The sequence below is a fragment of the Triticum aestivum genome, chromosome 3D (assembly GCF_018294505.1).
Source record: "Triticum aestivum cultivar Chinese Spring chromosome 3D, IWGSC CS RefSeq v2.1, whole genome shotgun sequence".
Taxonomy (NCBI): Eukaryota; Viridiplantae; Streptophyta; class Magnoliopsida; order Poales; family Poaceae; genus Triticum; species Triticum aestivum.
The window spans coordinates 171,111,365-171,131,942 of NC_057802.1; the positions used below are offsets into that span (position 1 = coordinate 171,111,365).

The window sequence follows — 20,578 nt, forward strand, 5'->3', positions numbered from 1 at the left end:
TAGTTCATCCATCAACGTTACTGCAAATTCACATTGGCATGTTTGGGTTTATCTTGGACGCATCTTTGCGCGCCCACGCGAATGAAGTGCCTTAAATTAATCAAGGAACAGGATGCTTACAATCATCTAAAATAAGCTAAAAAATAACAGGTGGTGCATCGAGCACGGAAATGAGACTGCTTATTCTCGTTTTCTCATCATTATCATTGGATCACAAATGGTCCTATTATTTCACGAAAACTTACGTTTTCAAAAACTTGCAAATACGTTTGTGGAAATTGTAAGAGAGCGGCTTCTATGTACTACCTTATTCCAAAAGAAAAAAATTGGCTCTACTTGTGCAAAATTCAAAAAACAATCTAAAATGCTTAACGTCGCATTCAACGCCATCTGTTTGCTGCCCAGTCCGGCCCATGCTATTGCGAGCATTGGCTGAGCGGTCGTCTTGAGCATAGTTCTTTCAGCCAGATTTTGCTTTTCTCCAGCTACGGGCGTGATTCTCAAAAAAAAAAAAGAAAAAGAAAAAAAAAGAAGAAGAAGCTACTGGCGTTACACGATTGGATTTACACTCACCACTCCACTCCACGCTCCTCGGTTCCCCCTCTGCGGAGAAGACAGATAGCAGCGCCGCCGACCTCGCTTTCTTCCCCGCCCCGCCCCGCCCCGCCGTTGGAGAAGCTGGGGCAGCCACGTCCACCGGCTGCCGCGGCACCTCCAAGGCTTTCGCTCGCTCGCATCTGGAGTGGAGAGGGCTGGAGGGGATACATTCAGCTTCAGCCGGTGCCTCATCTCTTCCCCTTGCATTATTGGTAAGGAAAATGCCCTAACCCGCCTTGCTTGGATAAAGGATAGCACCCAGATGCCAGCGGAATTGCTTGGATTGTTCTACTGTAGTAAGTAGAAGCCTGTTTCCCCCCAAAAAAAGATTGGGGTTTAGCGGCGGCACCACCATGTCCATTCCTTGCCCCCGCATAGAGGAATAGTATCAGGGGAACTTTATATGTTGCCTGCCCAAATCCCTTTGCCTTTGTTGCGACTGTACATCTGGTTAAATATAGAATTCTAGTTACTGACAGTGCCTTGTCATGCATCATTTTCTGACAGGGCAGTGCTGCTGTTGAGACCTGAATAAGCATGTTGGTCAAACGGAGCATCTTCGCTTCCTGCCCCCTCGATGCTTTTTGCCCGTTCATCATAGGTGATTTTCTAAGCCTTGTGCTTCTAGAAGCACTCCCCTGCTCTGTGTTTTGATCATCAGAATACCATCTTTAGGATTTTATTATAAGACCATTTCATGGTTATACTAGATAAGAGGTACTACTTTGATTTGGCGTAAAGCATGAGGTCAGTTGGCGGCCAAACAAATATGGATGGATATTCACAGCTTTTGTCATCCTGTGCATCTGGGAAAAAAAAACCCAGTATTTCTTGAGTTAATACATTGCATCTGCTGTTCCGAGCAACTACTATGCAATGAAAAGCTTTCTTGGATCAGTTGTCCACCCATTTAGTGATGAACAAACTTACCAAGTTGCACATGGCTATTATTTCTTATAGTGGGTTCTGTTACTATATCATGTGCCAATTCTTATTTGATAATTTATAGCAGTGTATGTTAGTTTGATACTGTAATTGTTAACTGCCAGGATCCTCTGCTCTCTTCTTTCCACATTCATACTGCCACAGAAATATGGTTCTTAGTTATACTATACTCGTGTATTGAGCATGATAAATCAACACAGTTATGCTTTTAAATTCATTTGAATTTCCATACTAGGTATCCCCTATTAAGCATATCCTTAAAATTTCCATTACTCTCTGCAGTGCTGTTGGCGGCTGCGTACATCCATGTGCCAGCCACTGCTATTGTTGCTGTTCCAAGTTCTCATTGTTATACATTCGACAGTGATAGCCACCTTGTTGACTTCGTATCCTTATAATCCCCCTACTCATTACGCCTACTTAGAAATTACAGCAGGTTCTTTCATGTCATTATCTCCTCAGCTGTTGCTAGACACACCTGGCCGGGAAGAATTTTGAATACAATGAGGAGGTAATTTATCATATGTTCATTACAAGTTATTCTGAAAAAACATATAGTCTATTTCCATGTATCCCGTTTCACCGGAAGTGTATCCAGTTACACTAACACTGTGTTATCATTATCAGGGCTCAGTAACTTCTGACTTGGTTGTCCAGTTATGCAAAGATGTGCAGAGAAGGTCTCAGGCGGTATGTAGTATGTCATTTTTTGTATCAATGATCTATAGTGTTTCCTTCATCTTGTTTAAAGTTCGCCATGGTCAAATATTCCAGTTCTTAATTAAAAGGTGATGGAGTAGCATGACATTCTGCTTGCATGCTCGTTTCATTGTACAACCTCTCTGAATGCAGCATCGACATACATTGCCATTAATGAAATTGAAAATATTCTGAGATGGAAAATATTCAAACGGGGTGGGGATGGGGAGTTCCTTACATGGCGAAACTGCCTTATTCAATTCAACGACTCCATTTAAACACACGATAAATCTAGCAATCACTTACTAGCACAAAATGCTATAAACTGCCCAGTGATGTTTCAGTGTGTCAGGAGTCTTCGCACTTACATAGGCAAGGCATAAAATGATTACCACCATCGTTTTGATTCTATAAACATTCGCACACCAGTGTGCAGGCACGGCAGTTATACCTATGTTCTAAGGTGCCAACAACATAATATGCGTTTCTAGGGTGTAGAGAAGATACACTGCAGTATGTTGGGCATGTGATCCATTGAAATTCCCAAATAGGTGCTTCATTTAGTACGTTTTAACAATTATTTATAGTGAACCACACTTTCATAGAGAAAGAAATTAGCTTCATATAATTGTATATGTATGTACCCACATGTATGCAAAAATATAGAAATATAATATAGGTAGAAGCATAAGCTTATGTAGGTGAGCAGCAGTTCAACACGTACCCTCTTATTTCCAACATCTTCATCTTTCAGGTTCAACTATGTCAGTCATCATTTATCTGCTCATCTGTGCTTTCTCGTTTAGCATGCTTATTATATGTGAAAATTCTTGTTCAAATTCAATGTAGACAGTTTGATTTTTATATTTGATTATATTAATATATACCATGTTGCGATAAAGATAAATTTTATTAAATGAGGCAAATAGGACAATATATATCGACATACAGGTGGCAAATATGCAGGAAACCCCCTATGCAACGGGGTATTACACAAATAGTATATACATATCTAACGATTATCTAATGCTTTTGTCTTGGTCAATCTCAATAATTCTTCTCTCCCAGGGTGGTTTCATTGATTTTGGCCGCTTTACAAATCATCGCTCTTTTGAGACTGGTTCAAAGCTGGTTGACTACATCCAGGTAACACTTCCATAATTATATTAACTTTGTATGCGATAAAACAGTGCCTTTGATGTGTCATTGCCACATAGTTCAAGACGGGTTTACATCTTCAAAGTTCTGTGATTTTCCTAGAATGAGCAGGAGTAGATGGGAGGTATTGGCCAATAGCCGGTGATGTCTAACTTTCAATAGGTATCTCGTGTAACATATATGCTGTATATCGTACTATGGATAATAAGCTAATAACGTTATAATATACCAATGGTTCATCCCACACGGTTAGAAGCCTCTTACGTAGGTTGCATTGTCCACTTTTCTATTGTCATGCTAACATATGGATAGAAGGAAAGGGTGCATGGAAGTTACGCATCAGAGTACACTTGCAAACTTAATCAAAACATTTAAGTAGTGTATTGAGTTAAGGGGAAGAAAGCACAAAAACACTAATTTATTAAAACTATGTCTACTAGGCCGTGTAACAGACTAACAGTACTAGGTACTCTCCTAGGTTACTGGAAAAACCGTGTATAAGGTCGATTACATTGTATAATCACTATAAGGTGAGCAAGGTACTGGTTACCTGGTTTCAGTATCTTGAATGGAACTTAAAAGGTCATAAGGAGTGATGATTTACAGTCTCAAGTTTCCCACCAGTTATTTGTCGAGTTGGTGTTCCTTTCTGTTGAAGTGTATATGTGGATTGCCTAGCCCTTTCCATCAGTTCAACTTTTGGTTGCGTTGCCTAGTGCACGAAGCTTAACATGGTATCAGGGTCTAAGGTCATGCGTTCAAGTTCTGGCTTTCGCAATTTTTATCCAAAAATTGTTGTTTCCCCCTATGTGTCCATGTATACCGAAAAAGGCTCTCGCCCCGCTTTATATATAAAGCATCGACCAACAACAACCCGGTACAAACGCACGCCACCACAACACACGCACACACCCAAGGCAAGATACATAAGCGCTGAGCGCAGCAACACCACCCCAGGCACTACAAGAGCAGCCGGGTCCTCGACCGTGAACACGCCACCGCGAAGAGATGACGCCGCATATGACGAACCGTGGGCTCCAAGGCGGTGCCTTCAGGAAGGATACGACACCGGAGCGCCGCCACCGCCCGACCCGAGAGTCAGAGTTTCCCCTAGAGCAACATGACGGGCAATGATGGCCGCGACGACGCCTTCAAGAAGGGAGCGAGCTTCGCTGCCGCCGGTCCGTCTGAAGATAGGACAGGTTTTCACCCCAGCCCATACTCACCGCCACCGAACGCCACACCCCGGCGACCATGCCGCCCACACGACCATGGTCATTAGGCAGCACCAAGGCACGGGCTTTGCCCATGAGCACCGCGACACCACCACCAGGGCCGCCACCCCGGCATCCAAGACCTCGACGCCACCTCACCAGTAACCCAGCGCCACGCCACCTATAGAGACGGGTGGAAAGGCCCCGCCTTTCGCACCCCTGAGCTGCCCCCAACTGGCCGCCATCGGCCCGTCCTGCTGCCGGGAGCGAGACTAGCGCGGTCCTACCGCCGGGCGCGAGACGGGCGCGGTCCTGCTGCCGGGCGCGAGACAGGCGCGGTCCTGCAGCCGGGCGCGAGACAGGCGCGGTCCTGCTGCCGGGCGCGAAACGGGCGCGGTCCTGCTGCCGGGCGCGAGACGGGCGATGTACCACAGCTGAGAAAAGCCCAGTCCTTCGACGGAAGTGGTGCGTGGGCGACGGGGAGATGAATCGAAGGCCGCCGCACGCCGCCAACGCACGAACCGACGCCGAAACATGTCAGCCGCCGCCGTAGCCGACATGCCAAGCTATCGTGGATCCCTCCACGGCCGGAGCAGCAGCCACACCAGGCCACTGCCCATCCCGCGCCGCCCGCCGGACTCCAAGCGTTGAGTCCGCCGGGCACGCAGCCACTAGATCGGCCAGCGCACCGGTCGCACCACCTGCGCCGCCACATGCACCACCACACCTGCGCCACCACCTCCACCACACACGCGCCGCCGCGCCCTGGCCAGAGCCGGCCAGCACCTCGCCCCCCACACGGAGCAGCCGAGCTGCCAGCCGCCACGCCACCACCTGAACCTGGCCGTCGGCCACCCCCAAGGGCATCCGCCGCCGCCACCTCCCGGATCTGGGCAGAGGCACCTAGATCTGACGCCAGCAAGATCCCCGCACCCACCCCGGATCCGCCATGGGGGGAGGGCGGGAGGCACCGCTGGGACGCCAGGACGACGAGGGGAAGGAGCCGAGCACGAGGGAGAGCCGATGACCGCCGCCGCCGCTGAGGAGGACCGCGCCCCGCGACGCAGGACTCCAGGCGTGGGAAGAAGGCGCCCCGCCGCCGCCTACGTCGCACGGCCTTTGGCCGGCGACGCCACCGGCGGCGGCGGGGGAGGGGGTGGCGCTAGGGATGGCTCCCGGAGTCGCCCGCGGGAGCGACTCGGGGAGCGAGCTTCGGTGTTGCTGTTTCTGTGTCCATGTATAGGCCTCTCGTCACACGTGAGAGGGGGTGTCGAAGTGTATATATGGATTGCCTAGCCCTTTCCATCAGTTCGGACTTTCTACATTGAAGGTAACAAATTTAAAGGTGTACACTAGAGTCTTGAAGTCCAGGGTATAAACTCATCTTCAAGCTGATGTTTGAATTGGATGTAGTCTGTCTAGGCCAAAAATACTATAAGATTTGTCAATTCATTGTGAGGTTTATCAGTGCAAACATTTCCAGCAGAGTATTTCCAAGCTCTCTTAATAAGCAATCACTAAACAGAATATTTGTTAAAGCATCTTCGTTCTTTGCATAATTGCTCTAGCATCTTTTCTCATAGTAGGTTCTCAGCCTTCATCGTTCCTTAATCTGTCACATTATTTCAGAGATTTCACAATGGTGATTTAGCGAAATGTGAAACTACGTTTGAAGAGATGGGCCGTACTGCACAGGTTTGCTCTAACTTCGATGCGATACTTCGCTGTTTTCACTAATATTTAGAATTTCTTATTTTCTTGTGTAGTTTCATTTTAGATATCTGGATTAACATCAATGAGCATATTTGATATTTCAGGTCAACATTATGTGTGGACGATGCTCAAATAAAGTATGCAAAGGTCAGCTGTCTTTTCTGTTTACATTTTTTTGTTAATACTCTTCCACCAAATATGTTGCAACCTGGCTAAAGTAAAATTAGCATTCGGTTTGTTGTTAAAGCTCCATGGTTACACATGTATTTTTATCTGATTATATGCACGCTTAGGGATGTCTTATGGCATAAATCACTATTCTTGGTCACGTTATGCTAACTAAATCTGAGTTTCTGCAAACTTGTACCAAGTTGTTTTTAACACTTACCTCATTTACGGACACAAACTTTTTATGTTTAGGAAACCTTGGTGGCGAATAGTCAGTCCCTTCCATCTCGACGGAAGCATTGCTTTAGACTTTGATCCAGTCTCCAATACGTAGTTATATGCAATCATAATAAAGTTATGGAGAACTGAGCGCTAGCTCAGTGGCTAACCCGCCCACCTGCGTTCAAGTCCGTGCAGCGGACCCCGCTGGTGCTCTATCCTTGTTAGATCATGGAGAGATCTCACCTCCCACCTAAACAACAGACAGTTAAAGGAGACTCTTCCCCGCTTTAGCCAACATTTTGTATATCATATAACTAAAGTCGTTTTGATTATCAAGATTTTCATGTAACCAGTCTGATGCTCATTTTTTTTATGTTAACACATGTTCTTAGCCATTTTGCTCGTCTGTCTAACAATTACTACCTTGCTTAAATATTTATTGCCAGAATCATCAACCATGATTGGTTGACCAATGTGTTGATTCTTTTTGGGTGCATGCCTTTTTGCGGAAGAAAAAAAATTAACATTGATAGTTTTGCAGATGAACATGGATGCATTTGCAGAGTATCCTATGATGAAAGGATGTGCAGGTAACCATGACCGACTTTTATTTGTAGTATTTTTTAAAAGAATTAGTTAATTGATTTCTTTCTATTGATGTCAAAAAGTGAAGAAGCTGCAACTTCTTTCCTAATTTCTGTGTGTTTGCTACAAAAAAGAGCTGTTCACTTGTAGTTAAATGTCTTATGAAGTCTAGTTTTCAATCCTTGTTAGTATGTAGATCAGCTGACCACAGTCAACATGCTCATGATGATTTCTTGCACCTTGTACAAATGGGAGGAATAAATTTGAGTTGAACATAGCAGATCATTTCAGGCGAAAGATGAATGGGTATATTTTCTTAGTATGCACACTGGTAAATATTCTGAAAGTACGAAGAAAACAACTTTGGTGCAGAAAATATATAACAATGCAGAAACCACCAGTTCGTTATCTATTTTGAATCTAAAATGTTTTGGCTTTCAAATAGCCAATCACGGTCTTTTTAAATTATGGCGCCTCATAGTAACAGGTACTGTCACTGTTGTTATGTAGCATCATAGCGGGGTTAGACATATACATTAACCTTCCTGCACGACGATGACTATCAGCACTTGACACGGAAATTTGCGGCACACGCAGCACCTTTTTTTCCTTTTTCGAGAAAACGCTAGGCTTTACGTCTCAATGCATTTTTTCTGATTGAAAAACTGTGAGGGAGGCCCTGCCAGTAAATATTACTCCCTCTGTTCACAAATATAAGATGTTCTAACTTTTTTCTAAATCGGATGTATATTAACACATTTTAGTGTGTTTGTTCACTCATTTCAGTCCGTATGTAGTCCATACTGAAATATCCAAAACATCTTATATTTGTTAACGAAGGGAGTATTAAGTAAGAAAACATATTTACAAGATGGAGGGACTGTATAAAGAGAATGGGACAGTAGACATAGGGAGTACAGGGGAGAAGAGGGGACAGAGGGGCTGCCAATTTTTCTATCCATGAAGTCCATACTCCCTTGTGTTGAACCTATCTTTGACCATGAGCCAGGCAAAGCCTTTTAACTCGTAGTACAATTGGACTTCCAACTACACTTGATAACCGCTGGACACTGTTCCTGCTCTAGCCAATAACCATGCCTTCGCCTCTCTCAGCGTTGGGCTGCTTCTATATCCACCACGCTGGAGCATTATCAACGAGGATAAGCCTGTCCTGAGCGACGGCAGGGGTGGAATCCATGCAGCACTCTTCCATTCATGCTGCCTCATCCCCGTTTTGTGTTTCGTCCGTGGGAGCTTTATATATGCTAAAATTCTAATTCCCTGAATTCTATTTATGTTTGGTACAAGGAAAAGAGATGAAAATGTTTGATCTATAAAAATACGGCTCTAAATTCTCTAAAACAAATAGAACTGCAGCAGCCAGAACTTTGAGCATCATATACTTTTAAATGTGCCTGTACTGCTTATTTTCGCTGATCTGTTGCCTGCTTTCGTGTGCTTACGGCATTATTTTTCTTGTGTATGTTGCAGCTAAACATGTTCCCTTTTTGTCCAGGACGGTTGTTGAGCTAGCCATTCCTTGTCCTAAAAGAGGCCCAAGAGTTTTTAAGGGTTTCACTGTGGGCTTCCACCCCCGGTCATCCGAAGTGGTAAAGCTAGTTCTTTCTTTGGGTATTAATCAGCGATTAAGTTGATGTTACATCTCAGCTTGGTTCCTCTAGGTTTACAATGGATTGACTCAACTGGGATTCGAACAACATCATGGGTTTAGGTAAGAGATCATATCAAAATATCCTTCCAATTTAATGAGATTAGGGGATTTTTCGAGCATAGTTGAAGTTTCAGTTTATCCAAGCCTTATTAAATGCCAACTAGGAAGTTTAACTGCTTTCATGTGAAAAAGACTATATTTGAGCTTGAGTCTTAAGAAGACAAGCACTAAAGCACTATACCCCTCCCCCTCCTCCCGCGACGCCCCCGCGGGCGCACGGGAGGTCAACCCTAGCCACCGGCCTCCTTCCCTCCTCCCCTCCCTCGCCGCCGCCGGCGGCGGCGGGGTGCTCTTCTTCCTCTCGTGCGGGTGGCGAGGCGCAGGGCGGCTCACCCGGGCCTGGGTGCTGCGCTAGGCGCCAGGCGGAGCAGCACGACGGCGCGCCAGGGCTGGTCGACGGCGGCGGCGCGACGGTGGTGCGTTGGGCGGCGCGGTGGTGGAGGGCGTGCCTGGTTCTCCGGGATTGGCGAGGTCGAGGCTAGATCTGGGCCCGGGCGGCGCAGGCTGTTGGTCTCCGCCCCTGCCATGGCCAAGGCGGGTGGTGGTGCGCCACAGCAGCGGCTGGCCGGTGGGCGGGCCGGCCGGAATCCGGAGGCTACGGCGGCTGGACGACGGCAGGCAGCGCAGTTGGGTTCCTCAGTGGGCTTCCTTCGCGATTGGCGGCGGTCCTTCGGGTCTCTTCTTGCCGGTGGGCGGGTGTACGTTGGTGGCCTCGCGTGGAGCTGCGTTCGCCGCCGAGGTGGGGCGACACATGAGGTGTCCGGTGGGGAGGCAGGCTGGAGGGATGGGAGGCACCGACGAGCTCGGGCCACCCGTCGCTGGCACAAGGGTGTGCTGGCCCGGATGCGTCTGCTCCCCCTCCTCTCCCGTTCCCCGACCGTGTGTGGGCCACGGCTCCAGCGTTGTTCGAGGCGGGCTGTATGCTGCGGTCTCTTCGGCTGGGTGTGCCCTTTGGCCCAAAGCCGGTCACTTTGGTCGGTCTTGGGGGTGTCTGGATGCAGGGCGGCGGCCCTGGCGGCGGGAGGCACAGCGTTCGTGGGCGAAACTTGCGCCTCGGGTGCGGGCGAGCGGCCATGGCCACGCGGGTGGGTGGTCGCTGGTGGTTGGCGGAGCTAGGATGCGTCGGAGGGGCGGGCGTGCCGAGGTACATCATTTGTCCAATCTTGAATTGGCCGACGGCGGCGGCGTCCGTGGACACCGTATCCTTCATGAAGGCTCAGTCGCGGTGCCCTTACTCCTTCGAGTTGCTCCGGATGAAAACTCGATCTTTGGGATCGGATGGTGGCGGCTATCAGTGGTCGTTCCCTTCTAGGAGGCACCATCTTGGAGTCCTTGTTCTGTCGTTTTCCGTCTCACCTCTCCTCGGAGGATTGGAGGTCTCCGTTGGCTCCAAGCGGATCATCCTCGCGTATGTGTAGTGGCTTGGTAGTCGTTGGGGTGGTGTGGCGGTGCTCGGCACCCTTGTATCTTGCCTTGGGTGTGTGTGTCGTGTGTGGTGGTGGCGTGAGTTTGTATCGTGATGCTTGTGGATCGGTGCTTTATATATAAAGCAGGGTGAAAGCCTTTTTCGGTAAAGACTATATTTGTACATAATGGGTTATCCTCAAACGAACTTCGAATTCTTGCTTGGAAACCGGTATCCATCTACCGCCTGATGGAAGAACCACAAGGTTCAAACAGATCCTAAGTCAGTTAAGCGCTACGGAATTGCAGTATGATACATGTTATTTATACTTAGCTCACCTTTCAAGAATCCTTTCTGTGTTTAGTTTTGTTGTTGATCTCTTTGGTTACTTCATCATAGTGAATAAGTCTGAAGCCACACTTGTACTGTCAACTTGAGTATATACGGTAAGACATGTCACCACATGTCAACTGCCTAAAGCCGAAATATTTACTAGATGTGGTCAAGACTTGATGGTGTATTAATAGCACTGAAGCCTGAAATATATTAAATATGGATTGAGTAGAGTCTAGCAATCAGAGCTATCTCTGATCCACATTATCTAAGAATTTTGATATGGTCTGATTCAAAAGCTTTCTATGCAGTTCTGATCCACATTATCTAAGAATTTTGACATGGATACATATAAATCATTGCAGTTCTGTTTTCTGTGCAGCTTTCCAAGTGAGCAGATTCACGTGTCTTTATATCTTAGCGCCATGTCTTCTCTCGCAGACCTAGTTGGAAAACCTACCATCAGGGTAAGGAAAAAGACTTGGGACTGTAAAAACTACACATTCTATGCCCTTATGGTTTTCTTTATGTTACCTTATTTTATTTTGATTTTGCACATATAGTTAGTTTTTCTTTGGGGTAAGTGGTGTCCCTTAACTTTGTTGTCGGTATTGGTCGATGGATGTACAACTGTTGTTAAAACCAGATGCTGAGAATATCAGATAACACTAGTAAACTACCCCGCAATCATTAGTGCTAACCAAACAAATGAGTGCACTGTTGTTGAAACCAGTAGCTATACCAGGCGAGTCTTGAGAGACTGCTGCCACCGTTGGTGCTAACCATATGCCTGTTGCATACCTTATGTGTTGAACTCTGCATATAATTTTCTTTTGTTTTTTACCACTACACAGGTTAATCCGATGAAAGGGCTTGATGTTATGCTTACAGGATCAGGGGCCAATGGCGCCGTGCCTACTGCCCTGTCTCCAACAGTTCTGAATGTGAATTGGATATGTTAGTGACTTTTGTCTCCACATACTGATGCCATTTTGTACTTACTATTAACAATTGAGTTCATACATTTTGTAGGTGAAATCATTCGAAGCAATCCATATGTGGTGAATGTTTCAATCCCAGTGGTGGGCTACGATCCAATCGAATTCACGCTTACCAAAGAATGTGGTTGGTTCTATTCAGACAATCACCAGCTGTGCATATAGATTTTCATGTATTGGAAATTGTTACATGAGCTTCACTAGATCTTGATTGATGTTCTAGAAATATTGCAGAAGATGGGTCTTATGCAAATCTCAGTTGAGATTGTCAAGGAGTATTAGTATTGGCCTATATTTCCTTCCTTGCACCCCATGTCTTGTGTAATGTTTATATGCCCCTTGGGCTATGCCATAGAGATAAAGTGCATCCATAATAGAGATAACTTCACACTTTCAAAGATTCAATAGGTTTAATTTTAGATACTGTGGAAAATAATTCAAAAGATATATATCGTAAGCATTATCTGAAGATTTAACTTGTGGAATGGATAAACATGTTGCAATCTCGACTCAGAGGTTGAAAAATGTTGCACGTCAAATGTATTTTGGTTGTGACAAAAAGTTGCTGTGTTTTCGTTAATTTACTTGTAAAATGGCAACTTTGTAAATTGGGATTATAATAGAACAGAATGACATGTTAATGATACTTGTGATAATTTGTATTATTGGGAACATATGAATAGCTACTGCAAGTGTTCTTATATAAGGAAAAATATTCATATGTCAGAGCAGTTTTACTGTTTTAATAATTTATCATTGTTCTGCTTTTGTACATGTGATATATAATATTTTAGGTCAGTTTTTGTGATCCTGTAAATTTCAGACTAGTTTTTTTTGTAATATCCGTTGTCTGTGTAGGTTACACACAAGAAAAAGAGAGTGATTCTATGAGAGGGTGGGCAACATTTGGAATCATTTCTTGCATGTATGTGTTTCTTGAACTTTAGAACTTTATTTATGGTAACGTCAATTCTATCGTGATTTTCTCTTATATTATTGCCATCATTGCTGTGTTGTTGCTACTTGTCCGTGTGTTGCTCCTCATCGTGTTTACAGTTCTGACTTATGTGCTCTTTGTGTGCAGATTCATTGTCTTTTCGAGCCTACTTTGTTGTGGGGGGTTCATCTACAAAAGTCATGTGGAGCATCAGGTTTTATTTTCGAACTTCATTAAACTTTTTGTTTGGCTATTGACATTGCCATGTTGGAAGCTCTCTTGAAAACATGGCACCTCTGAACCAATTTCAGGATGGTTTACATGCACTGCCTGGGATGACTACCGTGTCTGCCTTTCTGGATGCTGTAAGTACTTCAATTTGAATTCTGAGCCTCGTTATTTCCTGACCAAATCATTGACGATCATGCTAGTTTACTTACCTACTACTACCTCCGTTCACAAATATAAGATGTTTTGGATATTTCAATGTGGACTACATATGGACTGAAATGAGTGAACAAACGCGCTAAAACGTGTCTATATACATCCGATTCACAAAAAAGTTAGAATATCTTATATATTTGTGAACAGAAGTAGTACTTTGTAACCTAATAATCATTCATCAGGTTGGAAGACCAAGAGGCTACCTAAGAGCAGGTGATCCTAGTGGAAATCATTCAAGCCAAGCATCGTGGGAGAACACTTCTGTTACCACACCAGCAGCACAGAGGACAAATGATGGAAGATATGGGAGAATATGAGCCATGCTTAGTTTTGTGGAATTTGTCTTGTAGGTTTGCACTTTTTACTCATTTTACTTGGTCTTTATTAATATCTTTTTCTTGTATATATGTAACTGCATCTGAAATCAGCTCTCCGAGTTTTCGTCTTTGCATCTTCCATCGAAATAAACCAAATGTTTCAGAGCAAAAGAAGACGAGATATCTTTCTTGAAAGGAATAAAATTACATTTCTGAATGAAAAATCAATCTGAGGCCACATTTCAAACTATGTCACCAAACATTAGCAGGATGACATTTAAATGACAAACCGTGGAAATCACAAGCAAAGGAACCCATGGAACTTGTTGACTAGCGAACATGATTAACCCTGCGGCAGTTCATACGGATTTCTCCGTCAGAACCCAAGAGGGGATTTGTGTTCCCCATCTTGATTATCGAGTTCATGTAGTGTTCAAAGAACAAGGACTCATTTTCTGCGTAACTTTTGACCAGGTGTGCTATTTCTGGGTCTTTTCCAGTCCACAAAACCTGATCTGAATTAAGAAGACCTCTTCCCTCCACTATCAACTTGTAATAGCTGTTGTCGAATTTCGGAGGGCTGGCAAAGTCTAGCGGGCTGATGTTGTTATCACCTCCGGTGCATGGGCAGACTGATGCCAGTTTGTGATAGAACCTTTTCTCCAGTGTCATGTCCGGTTTGTTATCTCTATGCTGATTGTAGAGCCGTTGTTTGAAACTAACACATCTGGCCATTCCAATGGTGTGGCTACCTGTTGGAATGCAGCAAGATGGAAGGTGTCATTGATAGGAGAACATGCTGACCTGATACTTGGCCAGCGGTATCAACTATTTTCGTGGTGTTAAATTTGAAATTGCACTGCTGGTTTCAAGGCCTGCAATGGTGATCTAACTGGAACACCTAATATGATTATTATGATCTAAAGCCTTTTATTACTTTTATGTTGTCCCAGTCATCTCTTTCCAGCAGATACATTACTTACAACTTTATGCTCTTTTGTTTATCCACTGCATGTTTTTTCTTACTGTTATCTCAAGCTTAAGTTTATGACAGGAAGCCAGTGTACAACCGTGCCATTTCTAGGCTATTTGACTCCCCTAACAAACCCTTTTGTTTTACGACTTTACCTCAAATGTGTACTACTTCGAACATTGAAAAGGTGATATACCTGATAGTGCTACAAGGTCCGTTATCCAGTCCTTGCCTTCCGAAGAATTTTACAAGACGATGTAGTGTTGCATTGGGTGGAGGCAGGTTCTTATTTGCTAGCTTCATATATGCTGTCTTTGAATCCCTCCTTCCCAGTGGGAGTTCCCAGTATGGCCCACCACTCTGTCATATCAAATATGTCTTAACAACATGACAACATATTTAATTGAGAACATCAGTAGTTTTCAGTCTTCTATTCCTCTTAAATACGATAACGTAATGTAGTTTTCCCCCACTACAGAAGCAGTCTAGCAAAGGTTTATATTATTTCTTTATAAAACGAGCACATGTTTATATAACATGGAAAAACCAGATACTTACCAATACTGTTGAACCTCTGGCAGCTAGGGCAATAGTATCAGCACAAGAGACTGTGTGTGGGCATGCTTCTTCTAGTGCCGCTTTAATCTCATCTATGACTTCAAATCCTCTAATAGAATTCTTGTTGGGAAGAGCGTTTTTCTCGCTTGCCACTGCCTTGCTGTCATCAAGCAGAACTGATGCATCGCAACCCTGAAATTTGCCGAAAATATTTTTCTTTATCTATAATAGCTGAACTAACCATGAGTGGTTGTAGTAGCAGCTGAAATCATGGTGTTCCCGGTTATCAAGGAAATGCACAATTTAAACTTATGGTGAACACTGTGGTTGTAGGAATGTTGTTTACTAGTTGATGTGCATTTGAGCCGTGCTTAATAGTAATAATTACCTGAACAAAGCAGTCGTGGAAAAGGAGCCTGAGAAGGGACGCGGCGATGCGCGGTTCCTTGGTGATCGCCTTCTTCAGGACGGAGACTACAATCTCATCAGCTTGCGGGCATGTGGACCTGTAGAAATGTGGAGAAAGGCTTGGCTTTGGACTGTGTCCAGTTGGATGGGCACCCTCACCCTCATGGTGAGCAGGGAAGAAGGCAAGGGAGGCTGAGAAGTAGAAAGATGCAATGAGGATTGCGCCAAGGCATCTCTTGGATGATGAACCCATTAGCTTTGATGCAATGCTGCTGTGATTTGGTTCTTGCACACTGCTTCCATTTTATAGAACTAGTACGTACTAATGTGATTCAAGTTGGACCGCATGCATCGTTCCATCCACTCCACCTGCATGTGGTAAGATTAGGAACCATGTATGTGCTTCAGGTGTACCTGATCTAGAGAGAGCTTTTGTTTTAGTTCCCTGATCATTTTCCACTATCTCGTGTTCTAAACCATTGCCTACTTTTTTTTTTTTGCGAGGAAAACCATTGCCTACTTTCTCCTATGATTGGTCTGGTTCCAAATGGAGAGCGACGGCAATTGTTTCTTTTAGTATATGGATATGGTTTGTGCATGGGCAGCATTCATTAGAGGTTTTGCTTTGTTGGGAACGGAAAGTGTAACGCATCTGCTCCACCTAGTTTATCTTAATCATACCAGTTATAATGAATGCAGAATGATGGTATCGGCTGCACCTACTCCAAATGATCCTTGGTCGATGGGACAAGCGGAAGGAAAAGGGCATCAAGTAATTTTGAGGAGACCTCCATTGAATTGCATGGCAATATATGCCAAAGGAGCACGTAGTAAATTGTTAATGTTATCATGTGCGTGCATGTCACCTCAGCCAGGACGAGGCTAGGAATTGAGGTTAGGTAAGGCCTGGACTTGCATTGACGTGCTGATACCACGACATGTGGGGGTTAGTACTACTAGTAGAACTGTAGAAGAAACAAGCCGTGTCTGACTGTCCGGCATTAAAGGGCGCGCCGGAAATTCTGGTTACACTGGCCGGCGTGAGCTCTGCCCTGCCTGCTTCCGATGGCGCAGCTTCTTGGGAGAGTTAAGTGCAAGAAATCACAAACGAGAACTGCTACACGTACGACTAATTTCGTACGATGTACGTACGACAGTGGTCAGCAGCCGTTCGATCAGTAGGACGAGCGAGATCATGTCGTACGAAAATCGTACGCACTGTTCATCATATGCACAGCAATTTCGATCACAAAGTAGAGAGTTGTAGAGTGATGATCTGCTCCACCTAGTTTATCTTAATTGCTTACTTTGTTATCGTCACTGGACAAACTGGCCAGGCCACCTCTCTACTCTCTAGCTCAATCATCACTCTACAATAGGAAGAGAAATAACCGGAAATCCAATTCGGCTCTTGAGAGCATATGCTCCTGCCCATCAAAAATGTTTCTTTTCAAATGTCCAATTTTTTTGAAAAGAAATAGATGTGATCATTGTCACACCCTACCTGCAAAATTTTAGGAGGAAAGCTTAAGTATTTTGATCTGTGTAAAAAAAAACAAGTCAAACGACAAATGTTACCTCTAATTGTTACACTTATTTTTGTTTTTTTTCACTGACGAAGCACCGTCATCCCGTTTCGCATGAAAATTGGCAAGCACACTTGTTACACTAACAAAAACATCTACGAAAAAATTCAGAATTTTTTATTTTATTTACTACTTATTTTGAATTTACTGTTCATTAGGAATCGTATGCATCCAAGAGCCAAAACGGCCCTCCCGAGAAATAACTTTTTTTTTACATGATAGAGAGGAGTCTCTGCTTCCCTGGCCACGACCACTGCACCATGAACATCCAAAGGGTATATCATAGTAGCAATTATCAATATCACAGTCTGATGCAAACATCCTTTTGCCATTTTTCTTTTTGCTATTTTTAATTTCACCCATGTCGAGCAATATTGATTTTTTCTAGACCATTGGATTTGACTCTTATATCGTCTAAAACTGAAGAAAATAAATAAGACACACATGCTGTCGAATAAGAGTTCACAACCATCTCTACTGATTGAATTCATGCTCCAGCCAACTCATCCAAAAGTCTAAACTGATGGAGAGGGACGGGCAAATGCTCTAGCCAATGTAACCAAAAGACTGATCTCATGAAAGAGACTACGCAATACAATTATACATCAACACTACTAACCACCATCCACGTCAATGCTGTGCATCTTGAAGACCTTGTGTATTGCTATTTGGACCGTTAATGGAGAGCTATAATATTATTCTCATTGTTTATCATTTCTTATCTGACAATGTTCAAAGCAAGTGTTTTTTTCTAGGGAAATGTTCAAAGCAAGTTTGTTACGAGGACTGCCTTCTGCTTTTCTGAGTACTCCCTTTGTATCAAAATATACATGCAGCTTCCTGTCAAAAATAAAAATAAAAATACATGCAGCTCGTAACGAAGAGAATAATATGTGTGGACCAACATTAGAAAGTACTCCCTCCGTCCCATAGTTTCAAAAAACGTCTTGCATTATGAGACGGAGGGATTACTAAATTATTCTGCCGAAGTTTCTAGTCTAGTATACAACAGAGAAGAACCTAGCATGTAAACTTTTGCAAATTATTTTGATTCTAGCTAGATGTTTGTGTATACCAACCGCTACCATCGATAGATCTTTTGATGAATTGTTTGGTAAAAAATGTCTAAATAAACGAAATGCGGTCATACTTGAATGATTGCTACCACATACTTTTCTCTTTCTCTTACATAGCATCCCTTACAGAAATCTTGAGTTCGTCACAAAACACCATCCGGGGCTCCCAGATTACAACTACACACCTGCTTATTAAACCAACCAGAACATGACACCTACTCCACTCCACGTACAATTAACATTCAAAGACTCTTTTCCTCAAAAAACAAAACATTCAAAGACTCAGTGGAAGTTGTTGAGCCTCCTGCAGTTCTTCCTGATCTCTCCCTTGGACCCTGTGAGGGGCGAGATGTTGCCCATGTTCACCATGGACTGCGCGAAGTGCTGGAAGAAGAGGTGCACGTCGTTGGCGTACGCCTTCACCAGTGCCGCCGTCTCGGCGCTCTTGGTCAGCAGCACCTCGTCGGAGCTGAGGAGTCCCCTGCCGGCGAGGATGTTCTTGAAGTAGAAGTTGTCGAACTTGGTGGAGGTGACGGCGTCGAGCGGGAAGAGGTTGTTGTCGCCGCCGGAGCGGGGGCAGCCCTGCCTCAGCTGCGCCGCGAAGGACACGTCCAGCGTGCCGTCGGCGAGGCCGTTGCCCGACTGGTTGTACAGCCTCTGCCGGAAGCTGGTGCAGCGGGAGAGGCCGATGGTGTGGCCGCCCGAGAGCGCGACGACGTCGACGAGGTTGAGGCCGAGGCGCTTGAACTTGGTGATGATGGTGGGGAGGGTGTTGTTGGGTGCCGGGATGTCGTTGTTGGAGCCCTGGATGCTCGCGCCCAGAGAGTCCCTCCGCCCGAGTGGCACCTCCCAGTACGGGCCACCGACCTGCAGGTTGATCAGAGTCACACATGCTGGCTGGATTGCTGGGCTTGTGAGAGGAGAGGAAAGGTGGTGAACATACGAGGATGGTGGAATCGCGGGCTGCGAGGGCGAGGATGTCGGCGCAGGAGACGGTGCCGGGGCAGGCGGTCTCGAGGGCCACCTTGATCTCGTCGACGACCTCGAACCCCCTGATGGAGTTCCTGTTGGGGTTGGACCCCTTCTCGCTGACAATGTTGGTGCTGTTGTCCAGCAGCACGGACGCGTCGCATCCCTAGAAAACGCGAAAATGTTAATTGTCGGAAAAAGAGACATATTTGTCACAAGAACATTCCACAGAGGCAGCATTATTGGACACTGGATTAATCAATCACTCTCTCAGTGGAAAGAAGAACGGAGCAATCATGGTATCGATGATGCCACCCAGACAAAAAAACAGTCAACAGTACCCACATGCGCTACGTTGGTAGTAGGATATAGCTTAATCACCGTTTAACAGTAAGCCTAAAACCCACAGTACAGATTCTTCCATGCTGCCGAGGATAACTTTTCCTATACCAATAGGTGAAGTGAAAATTTGCACGTTGAGCTATGTGCTCGAACAGCTAATTAAAGTTAGCAAATAAAAGGCGCATCTTATGGTGCTCTAAGTATGGAGATACCTTGACAAAGCAGTCATGGAAATGCAGCCTGACGAGGGATGCGGCCATCCTGGTCTCCCTGGCCACGGCCTGCGCCACAATGGAGTGCACGATCTCCTTGGCCTTGGGGCATGAGTGGTCGTAGAACTGCGGGAACAGGCCGCCGTAACCAGGGTTGCCGTGGACGGCGCCGGCGAGGAGCAGCGGGGACACGAGGCAGAGCGCAACCAGGCAACCCATGGAGGTCGCCATTGGTGGATGGATGTGAGGAAACTACGTTGCTCTGCACTACGTTGAGAAGAGAGCTGGTTAGCTAGCTGCTTCCTGCACTTCTCTTGTTGTGGGTGGGTGGTGAGATGAAGTGAAGATGGAGGGGTTTTTTATAGCAGGCACGAGGATGGATGGAAGGGAAGAGGAGAGGAGTGGTTTGGAGCAGAGGGCACGCCGACACGGTGAGGTGCAGGTGCAGCAGCCAGCAGGGTTGTTAGAGCATTAAGGGTTGTTAGAGCATTACTAGTAGAACCCTCAAACCCTCAAATCCTTAAAGCAATTTTAAGGGTTGAGAAGTGCCACTTTTTGACACTTTTAAGGGTTGAAAAACAGGGGCAAATACTAGAACCCTTAAACCCAACCCTTAAACTGCTTTAAGGATTAGATTTGAGGGTTCTAGTCTTTGCCTCGACCCCAACCTATAAATCTATCATTTGACATCTCATAATTTATGACAACAAGAACACAATCAACTTCCAAACAAACTACCAAATGACAATCATTGATGCATGGTTTAATAGTTTACATCACAAAATCATCATCTTCCTCCTCTCATCGGCACCATCACCAAAAAGTTACACCTCGGCGCCATCTCCTAGACCACAAGCGGGCTCCATCAAGCATCTCCATCGGCACCGGTGGAGTCGTACACACTGCCATCACCACAACTACTCAACGGAGTGTCATCTCGAAAAGTAGAGGACGCAACACGGAACATCCTCTTCCTCTCTACGATGT

General features: G+C 45.1%; 2 protein-coding genes and 1 pseudogene across 10 annotated transcripts; 1 reads left to right on the forward strand and 2 right to left on the reverse strand.

The window, feature by feature from the left end:
• Positions 1 to 524: 524 nt before the first annotated feature.
• On the forward strand, positions 525 to 16,492 carry LOC123078094 (uncharacterized). Of its 9 annotated transcripts, none has more exons than XR_006437066.1 (20): positions 525 to 809; positions 1,105 to 1,198; positions 1,825 to 1,928; positions 2,015 to 2,053; positions 2,170 to 2,232; positions 3,310 to 3,387; positions 6,243 to 6,308; positions 6,431 to 6,473; positions 7,258 to 7,306; positions 8,818 to 8,911; positions 8,984 to 9,033; positions 11,154 to 11,238; positions 11,626 to 11,728; positions 11,804 to 11,896; positions 12,628 to 12,694; positions 12,854 to 12,920; positions 13,018 to 13,071; positions 13,333 to 13,500; positions 15,400 to 16,023; positions 16,106 to 16,492. XR_006437066.1 is itself a non-coding variant. In XM_044500493.1 (19 exons), the coding sequence occupies exons 2-18, from the start codon at positions 1,135 to 1,137 to the stop codon at positions 13,465 to 13,467; spliced, it is 1,254 nt and encodes a 417-aa protein (XP_044356428.1). In that variant the 5' UTR covers positions 525 to 809; positions 1,105 to 1,134; the 3' UTR covers positions 13,468 to 13,500; positions 16,106 to 16,492. The 9 variants fall into 9 exon arrangements, 7 of the variants coding, with proteins under 7 accessions (XP_044356428.1, XP_044356426.1, XP_044356425.1 ...); XR_006437067.1 differs by having other exon boundaries at positions 15,400 to 15,995; XM_044500493.1 differs by lacking the exon at positions 15,400 to 16,023.
• On the reverse strand, positions 13,711 to 15,659 carry LOC123078095 (peroxidase 9-like; annotated as a pseudogene).
• Positions 16,493 to 18,139: 1,647 nt separating the features above from the next.
• On the reverse strand, positions 18,140 to 19,934 carry LOC123078096 (peroxidase 72). The gene is made up of 3 exons (XM_044500494.1): positions 19,592 to 19,934; positions 19,012 to 19,203; positions 18,140 to 18,935 (listed from the first exon to the last, which is right to left on the reverse strand). The coding sequence occupies exons 1-3, from the start codon at positions 19,820 to 19,822 to the stop codon at positions 18,351 to 18,353; spliced, it is 1,008 nt and encodes a 335-aa protein (XP_044356429.1). The 5' UTR covers positions 19,823 to 19,934; the 3' UTR covers positions 18,140 to 18,350.
• Positions 19,935 to 20,578: the final 644 nt, after the last annotated feature.